Source organism: Fusarium vanettenii, assembly GCF_000151355.1.
Source record: "Fusarium vanettenii 77-13-4 chromosome 9 genomic scaffold NECHAsca_6_chr9_2_0, whole genome shotgun sequence".
In the NCBI taxonomy this organism is placed as follows: domain Eukaryota; kingdom Fungi; phylum Ascomycota; class Sordariomycetes; order Hypocreales; family Nectriaceae; genus Fusarium; species Fusarium vanettenii.
In genome coordinates this window covers 1,242,908-1,260,191 of record NW_003315877.1, presented here as the reverse complement: position 1 = coordinate 1,260,191, position 17,284 = coordinate 1,242,908, and the positions used below count along the sequence as shown (strand labels likewise).

The window sequence follows — 17,284 nt, the reverse complement described above, 5'->3', positions numbered from 1 at the left end:
AGAGAGAGAGGCTTTCCCCCGCACCGGAGGCCGGGGATCTCGGGGCTTGACTGGGCGAGAAACGGCCGGATGGCGGGACTCCGAATAGCGATGGATGGTGGATAGCACATTAGGATTAGGAGGGGGAAAGGGCCGATGCGAAGGAGTAATGGTATGATGGCTTGGATCTGAGGCGTTTTCACTCTTGGTGCTTGCTCGCTCGTAGGTTGCTCGGAGAACGAGAGGAGGTATGGATATCCATGGGCTCATGGGCAACAATGGTTTGACATGTCTGTTACCCCCTGCGACTACATACGTGACCGGTCTACGATGTGAGTTTTGAGCGATATAATTTCACAAATGGCCATCGTAGATTGAGCGAGATATCTCTGCGAGGCTGGAGTGGATGTGGCAGAGAAAATCGGTCCATGTGCTCGTGTTGCATCAAATCTTGCCAGGGCAAAAGACAGGAATCTAGACCTGCCAGGCATGGATGATTATGCCATTGATATCCAAGATTCCCACTATTGGAAGCTCCTCTGCTCCGTAATTTCATCTTTGAGGTCCATCGCCGTGGAGCCAAGTGTGTGTCAAAAGCAGGCCACGATTACCATCTCCATCTCCACTTACACCGCTGACACGGAACGGAGAGTTTTGAGGTCGGACTTGAGTTGCCAGAGCCTTGCATGGTGAGGCTTCTCCAACGGAAGTCATTATTGTCATTTTGGAGAAGTCAAGACCCCGAATTGCTATGAATCGCCGTAGAGAGTACTCAATTGGACGTTGATCGATGGAAATATTGTCCGTGCCTATGGATGGACGGCACGGAGACGTTGACCGTAGCTGCCGTGCCCGAGAGGTGAAGCTTCTCAAGCTGGGCCTGCCTGACACTGTCAACCCCGCTCCTATGTCCGAAAACGGCAAACCCCACCGAGAGAGTCGACACACGTGATTGGCCAGAGCATATTCTCCCCTGTACCCACCATCCGCCATGATTCGCTCTCTTGCAACAACAACACCGAACGCCGAGATATGCCCATTCACTCGCTCAACTCTGAGCCTCTCAAAGCCGTAGACTGTGCTCATACTTTCCTCATGCGGTAAGCCCCCTCGAGAGTGGATGGATGGGATGGTCGCACGCTCTTGCTCGGCGCCCCCGCTTTGCACGACCGCGCGCGTAGGTGGGCGGGATAGGACGACGGCATGCGGCGGGTGACCGTCCGGGCCTCGTCATGCGAGGAGGAGAGGACACGGAGAGAGTAAAGATACAGTCCAGCCTCATGGGACTAATTTGCTGACTGGAAACTGACCCTCTCGAGGGCGGAGAATTAGTGCCAGAGAGGTACACTGCCCCCTCCCTCCCAGATACCGAGAGCTTCGGGGTTCGCGGCATTGATGGAGATTCGTGGAGCAAGACACACACGGCCACGGTATCCGTTCCGTTCTTTTCGATCGGATGGCACTGCGGGAGTGTGTGAGGAGAATGCACGCGGCACAGGTACACACACGCACACACAGACACCACACGCAGTGAGACGTGGAACCTTGGCTGTGGAGGATTGTCTGTTGATCCCACTGAAACCAACCTGAACCTGGATGCCGCTGCTGCTGCCGCTGCCCGTTCCCCGTTACATACGTTGTTGTAACTTTTCGTGGTAACAAGACTCCGGTGCCCGACTGGAGCATAAATATCTGGCGTTGGACGCTCGATATTTTGTTTTTCTTTTCTTCCTCCTCACTCTCATCATCATCACCATCTTCCTTCCTCTTCCTTCTTCACTTACAACCAATACTTTTATACAACCGCCAAAATGGTAAGCATTCCTATTTACCCATTCGCACTTTGATATCCCTTTGAGCTCTATCTAACAACCTCAACAGGTCAAGGTTCTTGCTGTTCTCTACGACGGTGGCCAGCACGCCAAGGATGTACGTCTCGCTCTCAATCAACTCTCCCAGCCCTCTCAGCCTCTTCCTCTTCACCATTCGATTTCCGCTCGTCGATGGTCGTTTGCTCTCTGCCCCTCCAAACGCCTTCACGTCGACAACCCCTCCCCACTCACACCCACGCTTGCCGATCCCAAACGCGGGGAAATCGTCTCCCTACTCAAGATCAGCCACATTCAACCCAAGATGCGGGGCAGTGCCTCTGGGTAAGACATCAGAGTTGTCCCTGGGTGGGATTCTGTGTGGGCTCGTGGCTCTTGCAGGATACACTGCATGGTCTTTGAGTAACCATAATGCAACCCCAGTCGCCTCTGGGGCACTCGATGTCTTGCCCCTGACCCCCTCATTCATCAACCTGCACAGTCTCAGTCAATTGAGTTTCAACCATAACTAACACGCCTGTCATAGGTCCCCGGCCTTCTCGGCACCACTGAGAACGAGCTCGGCATCCGAAAGTGGCTCGAGGACCAGGGTCACACCCTCGTCACCACCTCCGACAAGGACCGTGAGGGTTCCAAGTTCGACGAGGAGCTCGTCGATGCTGAGATCATCATCACCACTCCCTTCCACCCCGGTTACCTGACCGCTGAGCGCCTGGCCAAGGCCAAGAAGCTCAAGCTCGCTGTTACCGCTGGTATCGGCTCTGACCATGTCGACCTCAACGCCGCCAACAAGACCAACGGTGGTATCACCGTCGCCGAGGTTACTGGCTCCAACGTCGTCTCCGTCGCTGAGCACGTTCTCATGACCATCCTGGTTCTCATCCGAAACTTCGTTCCCGCCCACGAGCAGATTGAGCGTGGTGAGTGGGATGTCGCCGCTGCTGCCAAGCAGGAGTACGACCTCGAGGGCAAGGTTGTCGGTACCGTCGCCGTCGGCCGCATTGGCGAGCGTGTCCTCCGCCGTCTTAAGCCCTTCGACTGCAAGGAGCTTCTCTACTACGACTACCAGCCCCTGTCTCCCGAGAAGGAGAAGGAGATTGGCTGCCGCCGTGTCGACACCCTCGAGGAGCTCCTCGCTCAGTGTGACATTGTCACCATCAACTGCCCTCTCCACGAGAAGACCAAGGGTCTCTTCAACAAGGACCTCATCGCCAAGATGAAGAAGGGTTCTTACCTCGTCAACACCGCCCGTGGCGCCATCGTTGTCAAGGAGGACGTCGCCGCCGCCCTCAAGTCTGGCCACCTCGCCGGCTACGGTGGTGATGTCTGGTTCCCCCAGCCCGCCCCTGGCGACCACGTTCTCCGAACTGCCAAGAACCCCTTCGGCGGCGGCAACGCCATGGTCCCCCACATGTCTGGTACCTCCCTGGACGCCCAGAAGCGCTACGCCGACGGCACCAAGGCCATCATCGAGAGCTACCTCACTGGCAAGTTCGACTACCGCCCCGAGGACCTCATCGTCCACGGTGGTGACTACGCCACCAAGGCCTACGGCCAGCGTGAGAAGAAGTAAGCGCCTCGCTACAAGAGGAAGGAAGAATTTACTGTACATGATGATGATTACGAGTCCCACAACTGCATAATAGACGCGGGGATTTAAAAGATGGCGTCGCAGATAATAAAAAAACTGTAAAAATTAACTCTTGGCTCTTCTCTGTTGCTTGTGAAGTTTGCTTTCATTGTCTTGGTTTCTTAATCACCAAGGGGTACCTGTATTGAGAAGGTATCTCTGGCAACCACAGTGACATAGAAACCTAGATGACATAGTTTGCTTGACTGACGAATTCGGATGTCTTGGCACCTCGCTCATTAGAGTTGAATATCTTGCCCTCTTTTGTAGCAGAGTCAAAGTAGATAAAGCTGAGGTCTCACCACGGAACTTGAGTACCGGCAACTCTTCTACATCATTTTACATCTTGCTGCTATCATGCACATTTCCAATATACATTACGATTAAGTTGCTTAAAACCAGCATAACCCTGCTGTATTGTTTGTTGATTATTTCGTTTTACCATAACGTTTGTTTGGTTGTTACTGTTACATTTACACGTCCAATTGGTGGGTGGTATTCCTCATCAAGCCAACCGTCGTCATCAAAGCGTCGTTGTCTGTTCCCTTCCCCTTTATATCTCTCATGCCATGACAAGACCATATCCAATTCTCTAACCATGTGAAAACCCATGTCTCTTGATCATGAAAATCATTTCCAGAACTGCCACCACTTTCTCTCCTCCCCGGGCTGCGCCCTCCTCCTCAACGTCGTTTCATCGCGGCCATGGATACGCCAGAAGTACACTGGCACGCCGGCCACGACGAATGAGACGACGGCTACTGTCTGGAACGGCTGGGCAAAGACTGCGCGGCTGAGGAGGAACAAGCTCACGCAGCAAAAGATGATGGGCGTCGTGATCCATGTCTTGTAGGGTCGCTCAAGCTGCGGCTCGCGCACGCGTAGCACGATGAGACCTAGCACCGTGAGGAAGTAGAAGGTGTAGCCCGCTACGCCGTAGAATGTGACCAAGGTGCTAAACTCGCCGACGATGACATAGCCCGTAGTCAAGACGGCGTTCAGCACGAGCGCGTAAATAGGGGTATAGAACAAGCCTGTGTCTTCATCACCGAAAGCACGGCTTAGCTTGCGTGAGAACCAGCTTCGTGTTCGCTGCGTGCTGAGACTGTTCTCGTTTTCATTTCCGACACCGATACGGCCAAAGATGGAGGGGATGTAGCCTTCTTTGCCGGCGACGTAGGCAAGACGGCTTGAGGTGAAGGTGGACGAGTTGAGAGCGCCGAAGCAGCTAGCGCTGACGATGAGTGCGAGGATGAGGGCTCCAACGGAACCAAAGACTTGGGAGCCAAACATGACGGCTACGGTGTTGGCACCATCCATGCTCTCAAGGGGAAGGACCAGGAAGTATGCCATGTTGGCGAGAACATAGCAGAGGATGACCAGTGGCATGGCCGTATGGATAACTCTGGGTAGGTCTCGAGTAGGGTTTCGAAACTCGCCGACCACATAGTTTGTCTACATCAAGTCAGTCGTTGAAGTCATAAAGAGGAGTTTGTTACTCACGTTATCCCACCCATCGTAGGCCCAGAGACCGGCATAGAGCGCAAGTGCCCAAGCAGACATGTCAGTCGACGTATTGTCAAACAATTCATGAGCCTTCCACTCAACGTTCGACTTGCCCTTGAGTGTCTTGCCCGTGATGGCAACCACAACACCCGTGATGGTGACACCCAGTAGAGCGACAAACTTCATAAACATGAGCATATCGTTCAGGCGCGTTCCAAGCCGTGTCGAGACACAGTTCAGAAACGTCACAGCAACGAGACCAACGAGCGCAACCGCCTTGTTGATCCAGGGGCTGATGTGTTCAGCATCAGCGCCAATGAAGGCGCGCACCAAGTACTCGCCCATGATGATGGCGATGATGGCAGCGCTGCCAGGCTTGAGCACCAGCATGGCCACCCATGTAAAGAGGAAGCCCGACAACTCGCCAAACGTCTTGGCGAGATACACCTGAGCACCGCCATTCAAAGGAATCGCTCCACCAAGCTCAGCGTACGATGCGGCGCCTGTCCACGCGAGCACACCTGCAATGACCCAGACGAGCAAGGCAGCGCCCGGCGAGCCGACTCTAGCGCTCACTGAGCCTGGAGACGAGAAGATACCAGAGCCGATAATGAGTCCGACTATCAGCGACAACCCGTTGAGGTAGGTCAAGGTCTTGTGCTTCTCCAACGATCCTCCTCCAAGTCCACCGTTCGGCCGCGCCGTCGAAGTGGGAGCCCCAATGGGCGCGTACCCTCCGGCGCCGGCCGTCGAGCTCAGCGGGAACATGTTGGCGGCAAAGTCAAAGGCCGACGAAACCGAGTAGGACCGGTGCATCCTCCCCGCCGGGTTGGCGCTGTCGAGGGGGTCGTCCTGCTCTAGCGACAGCCTCCGCGACGACGATATGCTGGGTCGCGACGACATCTCCGACACGCCATCTTCGTTGCCCTGGCTTGAACTGGCGAGCGACGCGAGTTCGAGCGAGTCTCGTGTATGCGACGGGAGCCCGTACGGCGCCATTGTGACTGCTGTTGGTGGTCTCTGTCGCTCTCGTCCTTCGCTTCGTCTCTCTGCGGCCTCTCGTCGTCAATCGACCGTCCAAGAGTATTCCCAATCAGACGGTATATTCGCTAGCAGCGATAAAACATAGCGGTCGCGAAGACGTCTTGGAAGGGATTCGTATACGAAAACAGACTTTGGGCGCCAGGTGACGTAGATGTCGGGAATGGGATGTCAGGAACTTTGTAGCGGTCGGTTTTGAAAGCGTGTAAAGTCGTGAATTGGTCGTGAGATTAAAAATCAGTAAAGAATATTTCGTGTCGTCAATGATTTATTCGTCAGATTTAATTCAAGCACCAAAAGGGGAGCATCGCGCGTGTTTGCATGAACAAGACAAAGACAGTCCAAATAGGAGAGAGGCTTGCTTTCAAAGTCTTAGGATCTCACTTAGCTCTGGCTTAGGCTGGGTCCCCTAACGCTTTGCAAACCCGCGTATTGACGCTCGTTCTTTTACTCGTTCCCGCTCGTATCCACCACTGGCCGCTTTTCGCACCGCCACAATTACGATTACATAACAAAGGTGGCTCCCTCCCAACCTCAAGCCTTGAGCAACCCATGCATCCTGCAACGTTCAAACCATCAGCGCTATGGCTTCGGACGATTATACTGCCGTCGGTGGCGGCGGCGCCTTGAAGCTCAAGGGGTCCAAGGTGCATAAGAAGAAAAAGAAGCGAGACAAGAAGACGGATCTGGAGAAGAACCTCGACGCCGGAAAGAGAGAGGGTCCGGATCCAGACAAGAAGAAGGAGGTGGATGATGAGCCTCGCGATGAAGAGGATGACAGACCCGCGGTGCAAAAGACTGAGGCTGAGAAACGCCACGACGAAATAAAGAAGAAGAGGGTAAGTTTTCTTTTCCCATCACCTGCATCAAGCTTTTGCTAACATGGTCAATTCGCAGCTCCTCCAGCTCGCCGAGTCTTCAGGCTCCAGACCCGAACTTCTCAAGACGCACAAGGAACGCGTCGAAGAGCTCAACACCTACCTTTCCAGACTAAGCGAGCATCACGACATGCCCAGAATTGGCCCAGGCTGAACAGGTCTTGGGTTACTGCATTGGAGGGCAAGAGTTCACACACACATACATCATGGAGCAGGCGTTTTTGGGTATACCCTCATTTTATACAATCAACTTTTGATGCACATGTCCTTGTTCACTTAATCTTTCATAAATACTGGATGAAAATTAATGACGTCCGATGTTGTAGGCTTCCGTCTGGGCTGTGCGTTGCCCGGAATGACCGTCACCCATGAGCCGGTCGATGTCCATGCCCAAAGCCTATTTCGAAACCCCTGCCCTTGACACGACCCAACTCCATCTTGTAAAATTTTCAAGTCCGGCCAAGCCAAAATGTTAGTTTCACTTAAACAAATACTCGATTTGATCCTTGGGGTGCGTGACAAAACGCCAATCTCTTTGTACCCGCTTAATATAATATGCACTCTACTATCCGTACATGCGATTCTCATGCCGACAAATATGCTAGGCGCCATTAATGATCCCAGTCCTCCAAGATACAACCGTACGTGGATGCTCTTGTCTAATCAAAAATCCCCTTGTCCAATCTGCCTGAGCGTGTTATTCCGCTCCCAGTCTATTACCATCATTTTGTTTCCCATATGTAGAAAGAAGACCGTCAAATTCATAATGTGGACCCCGCCGTGTTCAGACGACTTGGCAACAGTTGGGGTGACTGGTCAAAGTAACTCGTAACACCGGGGTCCTCGTGTTTTCGTCCGTCCGTCGCGTGGTCCGGGGCCGTATTCGGCTGGGCTTGGCTTACAGAAGCATCAGACCGCCAAACAGCATGCCAACAACCGCCGAGATGACACCGCCGACCGAGGCCGAGGATCGGGGAGCGGCGTTCTGGAGGTCGGGGCTTCCGCTGGCGGTGGCTTCGGCCGAGGGGACAACCTCAACCCAAGAGGTGGAAGTCATGGTGGTGACACCGCCGTCCTCAAGAGTAGAGGTGAAGGTCTGGGGCACAGCGCTCGAGGTTCGCCTAGTACCGGTTCCGGTGATGGTGCTTCGGGTAGTCGTGGGCCTCTCAGTGGCTGAAGTCTCCTGGTCATCGCCTGCGTTCATGTTAGCATACTTGTATGAAACGGATGTATTAGTGCTAAGCGCGGTCTCGAGTCAACATGCACGTGGTCCATCAAGCTCAGTATAGCGATGATCGGGTATCTGGCGCACTTGCGAAGGCTATGGATGCGGGTCAGGGTGTCGAAGAATGGCACGAAACACAATAACGCAGCAGGTTTTGGGATTTGGATCCGCATCGGAATCTCCGCAAAGAGACCCGATACTGGCAGTCCGTCCCACATACCGGTGGTTGTCGATGTCTCTGTTTCCTCTGGAGGCTCGGAGGATGTTGTCTCTGCCTCTTCGGTGGACTCAGACGCTGATCCAGTGGCGGACTCAGACGTTGATTCATCGGCGGACTCAGAGGAAGCAGTTGTGGCATCAACAGAAGTAGTTTCAACAACAGTGGTGGTGTCAGGGGCGGTAGAACGAGCAGTCTCACCCGAGGAAGCCGTCTCAGACGGCAAGGAAGTAAAAGAAGAATCATCAGGCAGAGTAGTTTGCGGTTCAGACGTACTGGCAGCAGTGGAGGTTGCAGTTGCAGCACTAGGAGCAGAGGACTCGGACGTTGGAGCACTTTGAGAAGAGGGAGAAGTCTGGGAAGTCTCCTCTTCAGAATCAGACGTACCGGTAGAAGTGGGCTCGGAATCATCAGTCGACTCGGGTTCCTCGGTCGACCTGGGTTCCTCAGTCGTAGACCTTCGCGTGGGAGCTGTAGTCGTCTCGGCTTCAGACTGGGTGGGTTCCTGGGTCTCCGAGGCAGAGGGTTCCTCGGTAGCGGTGTCCTGAGCAGAGGTGGGATTGTCTGTTGACGTGTCAGGGGCAGGTTCACTGGGTTCTGAGCTCGCGGGCTCGGCGGAGGAGGGCTCACTCGACTGGGTGTTGGAGGGGGCTGAAGTTGGTTCCCTGGTGGCTGAGGGCTGCGAAGTAGGTTCTTGGGTAGGCTCCTCCTGAGTAGATTCTTGGGTAGGTTCCTGGGTAGGAGGCTCCTGGGTTGACTCTTGGGTAGGTTCCTGCGTAGGCTCCTGAGTAGGCTCCTGCGTAGGTTCCTGAGTGGGCTCTGTAGGTTGCGCAGATGGTTCAGTGGCCGAGGGCTGCTCCGAAGGACCCTGGGTAGGCTCGGTGGCCTGGTTTGTGTCGCTTGGTCCAGGAGTGTTCTGACGCTTGACCATCAAGGCAATGGACTCGGACAGGTTGGGCCTGTGAGAGTTCATGCCGTGCTTGTCCAAGGCATCACCATGACCATGGCGGAGATGGCCAGGGCACATGCTCATGTTGGTGGCATGTCCAACAACACCAAGTCCAACACCAAGCAGACAGCAGACGGCAAAACCGACCAAAACCTTGCGGGCAGGGGAGATCCTTCGTTGTTGGGGTTGGGTAGGCTCCGAGTCCTCAAAGTCCTGGAGTAGGGCTTCCTTGTCAGACATGATCCTCTCTTCTCTGTCAGTGCTCAACAGTCCGGCCTCCATGTTGTAGTCGTTCTTGTGCGATGCCATGATGATGATGAGTGTCTTGAAGGCTTGAGGTGAGGGTGGTGGTTGAGTTTTGTAAGTTGACACAAGGAGGAAGAGAGGAGGCTGAGATCAAGCTTGGCAGATATGCAAAGCACGTCTAGTGTCCAAGGATAGGTACAGTATCCAGGAAGATGCAGTGACCAAGATGGGTGGACAGGTTTTGGGTTTGTGTCGTGGGCCGGAACGAGAAACGACTGGCTGGAAGCAGGTGGTGAGAGGTTGAGGAGGCGAATACCAGGCCGTGAGTGGTGACTGGAGACGGCAAGCTAAATAAGGGACCCAAGAATCTGCAGGCGACAGCTGGCGAGAGGGGGCTGATTCCCTTTATCGATGATGAAAGAGTCGTGGGCCAAGCAAATGGGAGGTGGCTCTAGTGTCTTGCGGGTGCTAGCGTGGGTGCTCAAGGGAGAAGAAGCACGGAGCAGCAGCAGACAGACAGGGCACAGGGCAGAAGCTGGTGATGCGAGAGTGAGGGAAGTAAAACGACGGAAAGCGAATAGCGTGCCGCCAGCCGGTCAACAGTTGACAGTCGATGGAGGCGCTGCTTGGAAATGTGCACCAAAGGGGTGAGGTGAGTGCTGTGCTGTGCGGTGCGGGTGGAGGACGAGGTGGAGAGAGTCCGCGACGGTGTAACACGAGGAGCTGAGTCGAGCTGGAAGCTGTGGACAAGTGGGAGGCTCGGAAGAGAGACAAGACAGGACAGCCCAGGACAAAGTTTGGTGTTAAATGCAAGCCCGTGATGCTGGATCGCTCATGGATGGTGGGGATCCGTCCACTAAAGTCCCGAGAGCTAAACTATGGCTGGTCAAAGGAGGCTGAGCTGCAGACGACGACCTTTCTGACTGTTTGCTGGGTGGTGGCAAAGCAAAGAAAGAAGTGCAGGGCACACACGGGAAGCCGGTCGATGGTGTTGGAGATACAAATCCCATGTTTCTTTTTCGGGATGGAGGGAACCGCATGCAGTTTTAACAACCGCCACCCCGGCTCTAGAGACACCTAGCGCCCTTGTCCGCCTGCCAGGTCCCACCGGCTGCCTTCTCCGTCCACTGGAAGACAGCTTCGACGACGTGCCCGGGAAGCCTGGCAAGCCTGGCCCTGGCCTGGACTGGAAGGGAGGATGGGTGACAGTGGGGTTTAGGCGCTGAGAGGCGGCTCGACCAGGCCAGTCTAGCCCCGGAGCACGCCTTGAGAGTCAACCGGTGTCAGCAAGGAGGCGCTGTCTGGCACTCTATGGCGCTGTCTGGCTGGCTGATCCGATGTAAGGCGCTGATATCTGGCGTTCCTGACGCGCCAACTGTTTAAAAGCAATGGCTGAGAATTCAAGTTCCTGAGACTTGTTCCTCACTTCCCCGTGGAAACTCGGGATAAGTTTCAGCCTCCTTCTGGCGTCAATAACCGCTGGCTCGCAACGGCGTCGCCCGCTGCTGCTCTCCATAGCCATCCCCACGCAAATATCGAGCATCTTGGTATTCGCCTTGGCGGACGGAACAGTAACATGATCCTCGCTGCCTACGTACCGTTTCTTACGCGTTGCTCTGCTGCTTCTGCTGCCTCTGCAATCGGTTGCAGGGTTATTTTTGTCGGGAGCACCGCTATCCGTACGCTGTCACCGCTATCGGGTCTTCCACCCCGTCCTGGGCCCAGGGCTCGTTGCCCAGCAGGCGCTTCTCAATCGGACGCCCCCATAGTGACGCCAGGTGCCGACCTTCTGGAGCTTTGTGATGTCACTGCGGGTGCGACGACAAACGGACGGACATGGGCGTAGCGTAGGCACGGGGCCGTGATGCTTGGCTTCGTATTCCCAGAAAAGAAAACGTTGACCGAGAGAGCGAGCCCACACGATCCAGTTGACACGAGACGGAGCAATCATCTCCATGACTGACGGCCTCCATTCCTCTGGGCCGACAGAGCCCCTTTGACGTTGCAGTCCCCGTGCCAGAGGCACACGAAGACGCCGACAGGTTCCAGCACCTCATGCCAGGCAGGAAAATACGAGAAAATCGGCAGAAAAAGTCGGGCATCGGAGGCGTAAGCGAGTAAGCGATCGGGCCCAAGTCATTGGTTCCAGCCAGCCAGAGCGTCCTTCTTTGGTCTCCGTCGCCCCGTTCCCCGGCCCCTGTCTGACCCACGTTGTTAGCCCCTTGATCCCTACCCCTGTCTTACCTGTCGTCTTTGCAGCTTTCGTTATCCAACCCCCTTCGATTTGTTGATCTTGTCTCGCGGAGCGGCACGAATGTGTTTGGTGATTGTCAACAGAAACCGTTTTCAAATCACAACATTTGGCCCGGCTTGGCCATCACTCGTCATAATGCCCATATAGACTGTCGACTCTGCCAATTCGAACATCAATCCCGACCATAACCAGGATGAATGGTGATTCTTGGTCTTATCTGATACGCGGAGATGTGCGTTATGACATGACAGGTGACGAAGTGTGACGTTTTTGTCAACGCCGAGCTCGACAATTGTGTCTGAATGTCTGGATCTCTGACAGTCCGACGGCTGCGATCATTTCCTAAACTCCTCCCAGCCATCAAAATCCGAGGTAAAAGACCATCAATCCTTGCAACACCATGGGAGCCGCTCACGTTGATCTTAATTTGGTGCTTCTTGCTCGTGTAGATGCACACGTTGCTGCTACAACTGCACATCAGCTCATCCGCCTGTTGAGTTCCGTGGAGCTGGCTCCGCCCGGCGTGTCCGTGCAAGCGGAAGCAGATTCAGTATGCCAAGGAGACATGATGCGGCCGCCGGATCTGGCGGCTCATCGACAAGAGCGATTTAGCGAACAATGACACTGGCCGCGTAGCACGCCCAGGAAAAAGCTGGCCCGGCCTGTTGAGGCTCGGTCGATGCTAGGGTCGTATCGTGAATAAGCTCCGCGCGGTCTTGCTCACCTTTCTTCTTGTCCCGAGGTGCGAGGTTGGGTTGCCCTCCTTGTCCCTCCTGCCACCCAATACGGATAGCTCTGGCAGAACATAAAGAGGATGGTTGTAGCTCGGGGTGCTGCCGTTGCAGCCAATTCGATGCTGCTGTGACCATTGCTGTTGCAGTTGACGCAGGTCGCCATCCTGGTCAACCCCAAGCTCAGCCTGAAACTCCAACCCCTCCTGACTGAATAGACTTGATCGAGTCTTTGTCCGTTTCGGTCTGTAAGCAACTTGTGCCTACAATACATAAGCTATTGCCCGCCACCAAACACACTTTCTCAATCGTCAAACACGCCAATGCAGTTGTACGAGCCGAGGCGCAATCATTGGCCTGTAGGATGCGAATGGTGGCCAAAAGAGAGACATGGTCGCCTCTGCTGAAAAACTGCAACTAGTCCCGCAACTCAATTGTCGCCGTACTCCATCGTGAAGTCTCAGAGACGTGCAGGAGGTGGTGTCGAGAATCTTGCCCCTTGACCGGCGCGTGTCTTTCCAATGCCGGGCCTGACCATTTCTTTGTTGACTTGGTGAGAACAGTACGTAGCAGCAACACCTTTGTCCTCACCTGATGCCACACTGGGAGCTCTGTGGCAGCTCTGGCCAGGCCATAGGTGGGCCAGTATCGCTGGACGCCGGGATGGTCTCGAGCTGGGGCTGACATGTCTGACGTGTCACGGTTGTTGATAGATGCGGCCTCGTGCTGCAGCTGCATCAATCCGAGATGCAGCCATCACAAGATGTTACCAACCCGGGGAGGCGGTATCGAGAGAGCCTGCCGCTCGGCGTCAAGTCGCTCGGGAAGGATTCTCTTCGTTGGTGCTGATCTGGGATGGGCGCGGGGAGTGACTCTGGCGTGTGCATCCACTGGTCGATCGTCGTCTATATTTATCCCAGCGGGGACGACATTCGAGGTCTAGCCCTCAGTGGTTCCATCTCAGCCTGGAAATGTGACCTTGACTGGGCCGTTGAGGATTCATCCCAACCATGATTGATAGATGAACTGGTGCATCTCTGTGTAAAGAAAAAGATGGGTGAGGTCGGTGTTACTGTCACATCTTTTCGGATGGCACCTTCTTCACCCGTGAAACCGTTTAGGTGGGTGAGCAAAAAGGACAAATGAGACAGCAGAAGAGCCAAGAAAAATCCAACCCCTCTTTAATATTATGAATGATATAGGTACCAAGAGATATCCTGCCTTGTTTCTCACCTTGAGGATAGGAAGTAATGGTGTCTCCTTGACCTGCGTGCCATTGAAAGCTGAGCTTGATTCACGTGACGTCTTGTGTGGCTTCTGTGTGCTGGCTCAACAAGTGAGGCAATGTGTTGAATTTCTTGGCTCTCGATCGAACCGATGAAACCCCTTACCGAGGAAGTAAAAAACAAGAAACTTACTACGAGGCTCGGAATAAAGAGCCATGTGCTAGGGAATAAACTAGACCTGCTAGATTACCAAATTGAGCGTCTTTTGCGTGTCATGATACTCAGAGTTCATGAGGCTGTCGATCCTCAGCCACTATAACACGTTCGTGGCTTGTGCCCCTGGCTGCGGCTGACTGATGCCAAAGGCTGACGAAACATATGGTCGCCCGACTGAGAAGGCCACTTTCACATGATGACGGCTGTTCAAGCTTCTCTTCCATGTCAACCAAAACCGTCGGTGTGGGAACGTGCTCCGATTGTAAAGCCGCTGACTCGGATAATCTCCAATTCAATTCATATTCGTTCCAACCAAGTCACCCTCCCTGCGACGAGCTCTCAACGTCCTTATTTGATGCGCCTGCGCACCCCTACCATCTTCAATGATACCGCTGCGTCCTCGACAGCCTCGTCATGACAGAGCATCTTAGCCCCGAGTCGCTGAATTCCCTCGACCCCGATGAGCAATCCAGCTTGAGAGTGCGCTCGCGATCTCCTCATCCATACCATCACCAGAATACCGACCTCCCGCATCTGTCAGATCGATTCTCCCTACGTAACCGCCAAGCGCAATCGAGCGGGAGTGGTGACGACGCCCAGCTTGAGCCATCCAGCACAGCATGGCCCCCTCTCCCTAGGGACTCGCCTCAAACGAGTGACAGCGGATCCGAAGCTGATGATGAACACTTCTGGAAAGGGCTACCAGCGCCCAAAACGAATCTACACAAAGGATTGAGGGGTCTCAATGAGCCGCTTTCTGGATCCTCAACGCCTTTGCCCTCACCAGCAACGCTGGACGGCCATGCTGTTCGCGCTGTGGAAAAGGCGCTCACCCCTGTCGATACACCGGAGTCACGACGGTTACTTGAAGCCCTTCGACGACGAAGACGAGTGATTGCGCGACGAATAACTGAAGCAGGCATTGTCGTGGCGTTGGGTCTCATGGTAGCTTCGAACCCTCAAGTATCGGGGCTCCTTAATATTTGGGGAAAGGGTATGTGCAGCATGCTTTGTGCGAATCGTATACTGACGTGCTTTAGACATTCTCTTTCTTGCCATTTCTTACACCGGACTACTCATCCTCTACCCTCTCCGAGTCGTGGCATGGGGTTACCGTAACCATTCTCCCACTCACCCAATTCCTCTCGAACTTCCTGCGCATTTCGATCCCGCGCCACTACTATATCCTCCAGCAATCACCCTTTTCGTATCTCTCCTTGTTTGCTCCAATAACCCGGCTGGAATTCTTCCGAACCTTGTACTCAGTCTCTGTTCCATCCCTCAGAGCGTCATTCCAAAAGTCAACCCTTATGCCACCTACGATGTGATAGCGTGGGGGGTTTCTTGCCTTCCGTTGGTCTGGAGCCCGCGACAGCGCGAGATTTTCGAAGTCGAGAATCCAGACAGTTTTATATCTGAGGAAACGGCCGTCTTGCTGTATCCTCTGCACCAATCATTATGCGTGGTGCTGCACCACCTTACAACCACGAGTCTCTTGACGGCTGAGCTCCAGCTGCTGTCAATTGCACTCATTAATGTGCTACTTTTGGCCTCTTCACCACAAATTCAGATCCTCAAAGCCCTGCTTTGGGGAGGTGGCCTCAGCTTGCTTGTCTTCTGCGGTCCTGTCATAAGATGGGGAATTGCTCTGGCCAGAGTCCCCAAATGGCGATTTCGCAGGGCATCAGTCTCTCAAAGCCCTCCTCTGTGGAAGTCACTAGCTCAAGCATTCTCATTGCGTCGGATGAGGAATGAGCTACTGAGGACGAACTTTGAGGAGACGGTTTATGACACGGTTGGCTCATCCGAGGATGAGGCTGGGCCCCTGTTCAGGAAGCCTGCAAGAGTCAAGACTTTTGGGCCAAGTTATCCTGTGACAGCGGATGCTGACAGCGTTCCGTCATCTCCCACGGCTATCGACGACGCCTTTGCCAATGGCACTTCCTTTGTCCGAAGACATACTCTGTCACACATGGACCATGTCGTTCGACGGAATGCCACGCATACTCCTTCAGGGCGCAAGAAACGGGCAACCTCAATGTCTGTTCGACCCTTTTTCAAGCTCACCCAAGAGCAGGCTACATTGAGGAAGTGGTTGTATGCAGGATATGTGTATGCTTGCATCTTGACCATCATCCTGGTTGGTATCCGCACATATGTCCAGAAATTTGCCATGGGCGGCAACGAGCCCATCGGCTGGGCTTTGGGATACCTCTTTGGAGACCTGCCTTGGTTCAGGTACCAAGTGGTTATGGCCAATCTTGAACGGTGGATCTGTCTACCAGCACGATCAGAATCAGAGCCAGGAAAGCAATGCCACTTTGGCTGGGTGCAGCATGTTCGCCATGACGACTTTGGCGAAGCAAACACCCGGCTCTTGCTGAGCGTTTACTGGTTGGGTATCTTGATTGTCGGCCTCATCATTGTCTTCCGTCTGAAGGATATCTACGAGGTTGACACACGGCGGAAGGTATTCCACTTCATGATGGTTGGCATGTTTCTCCCTGCAACTTACGTCGACCCTACCTACGCAGCTCTGGCTCTCTCTTTGATTTTAGCCGTCTTCTTGATACTTGATCTTTTGAGAGCAAGTCAGCTTCCTCCTCTTTCGAAACCGATAGCGTCGTTCCTTGCTCCGTACGTGGACGGAAGAGATTTCCGTGGCCCTGTCGTCATTTCGCACATCTTCCTCCTTATCGGTTGTGCAATCCCTCTCTGGCTAGCTCTCGCCTCGATCCCGAGGACTGGATCCGGCTATCTTGTAGGCTGGGAGGTGCCAACTCGTGAAGTCAGCATGGTGTCTGGCGTTATTTGCGTGGGCCTCGGAGACGCAGCTGCCTCCCTCATCGGCCGCCGCTACGGTCACCGGAAGTGGCTTTGGGGCGGCGGGAAGAGTCTAGAGGGCAGTGTTGCATTTGCCATAGCTGTGTTTGCTGGCTTGGCTGCTGCCAGCATCTGGTTGAAGGTTGGCGGCTGGCCCGCCACGAGTGAGCAAGCTGGTGTTTTCGCCAGTGCGCGGAATTCAGCAATGTGCGCCTCGATGGCGAGCCTTACGGAGGCCGTATTGACAGGCGGGAACGACAATGTCATCGTACCTGTGGTCCTTTGGACATGCGTAAAAAGCCTCGGTATTTGATACAGTGGTGACGGCGTTTGATGGTGGTCCTTTGGTCGGATGGAGAAAATAGATGAGAGGGGCGGCAGGCGGCTGGATAGAGATGAATGAATGTTTTATGAGACTTTAAAAAGGAAGACTTCTCTTCAGGTCTTGGGGGAGTGGTATCCCCGAGATGTACTTTCTATACCCCTAAGATAATATAGCAATCATCCTTCAGTTCCCACAGCCAACTCCTACGC

At 54.2% G+C, this 17,284-nt stretch overlaps 6 protein-coding genes across 6 annotated transcripts; 3 read left to right on the top strand and 3 right to left on the bottom strand.

Annotated features, from left to right (window-relative positions):
• The first annotated feature begins 1,727 nt into the window (after window positions 1-1,727).
• On the top strand, window positions 1,728-3,506 carry NECHADRAFT_63677 (uncharacterized protein). Its single transcript, XM_003050457.1, has 3 exons — window positions 1,728-1,793; window positions 1,861-1,908; window positions 2,335-3,506. Exons 1-3 carry the CDS (start codon window positions 1,791-1,793, stop codon window positions 3,379-3,381), a joined length of 1,098 nt encoding a protein of 365 aa, XP_003050503.1. The 5' UTR covers window positions 1,728-1,790; the 3' UTR covers window positions 3,382-3,506.
• Window positions 3,507-4,068: 562 nt separating this feature from the next.
• On the bottom strand, window positions 4,069-5,943 carry NECHADRAFT_96294 (uncharacterized protein; the record flags this gene model as incomplete). The annotated part of the gene is made up of 2 exons (XM_003050065.1): window positions 4,069-4,893; window positions 4,942-5,943. 2 exons carry the CDS (start codon window positions 5,941-5,943, stop codon window positions 4,069-4,071), a joined length of 1,827 nt encoding a protein of 608 aa, XP_003050111.1.
• A 626-nt stretch (window positions 5,944-6,569) lies between these two features.
• NECHADRAFT_84893 (uncharacterized protein) lies at window positions 6,570-7,017 on the top strand (the record flags this gene model as incomplete). The annotated part of the gene is made up of 2 exons (XM_003050456.1): window positions 6,570-6,824; window positions 6,883-7,017. 2 exons carry the CDS (start codon window positions 6,570-6,572, stop codon window positions 7,015-7,017), a joined length of 390 nt encoding a protein of 129 aa, XP_003050502.1.
• A 320-nt stretch (window positions 7,018-7,337) lies between these two features.
• On the bottom strand, window positions 7,338-9,563 carry NECHADRAFT_101665 (uncharacterized protein; the record flags this gene model as incomplete). The annotated part of the gene is made up of 2 exons (XM_003050064.1): window positions 7,338-7,760; window positions 8,176-9,563. 2 exons carry the CDS (start codon window positions 9,561-9,563, stop codon window positions 7,625-7,627), a joined length of 1,524 nt encoding a protein of 507 aa, XP_003050110.1. The 3' UTR covers window positions 7,338-7,624.
• A 2,799-nt stretch (window positions 9,564-12,362) lies between these two features.
• On the bottom strand, window positions 12,363-13,172 carry NECHADRAFT_84891 (uncharacterized protein; the record flags this gene model as incomplete). Its single annotated transcript, XM_003050063.1, has 4 exons — window positions 12,363-12,416; window positions 12,479-12,748; window positions 12,786-12,896; window positions 13,077-13,172. The coding sequence occupies 4 exons, from the start codon at window positions 13,170-13,172 to the stop codon at window positions 12,363-12,365; spliced, it is 531 nt and encodes a 176-aa protein (XP_003050109.1).
• Window positions 13,173-14,341: 1,169 nt separating this feature from the next.
• On the top strand, window positions 14,342-17,063 carry NECHADRAFT_48836 (uncharacterized protein; the record flags this gene model as incomplete). The annotated part of the gene is made up of 2 exons (XM_003050455.1): window positions 14,342-14,921; window positions 14,968-17,063. The coding sequence occupies 2 exons, from the start codon at window positions 14,342-14,344 to the stop codon at window positions 17,061-17,063; spliced, it is 2,676 nt and encodes an 891-aa protein (XP_003050501.1).
• Between the last annotated feature and the right edge of the window lie 221 nt (window positions 17,064-17,284).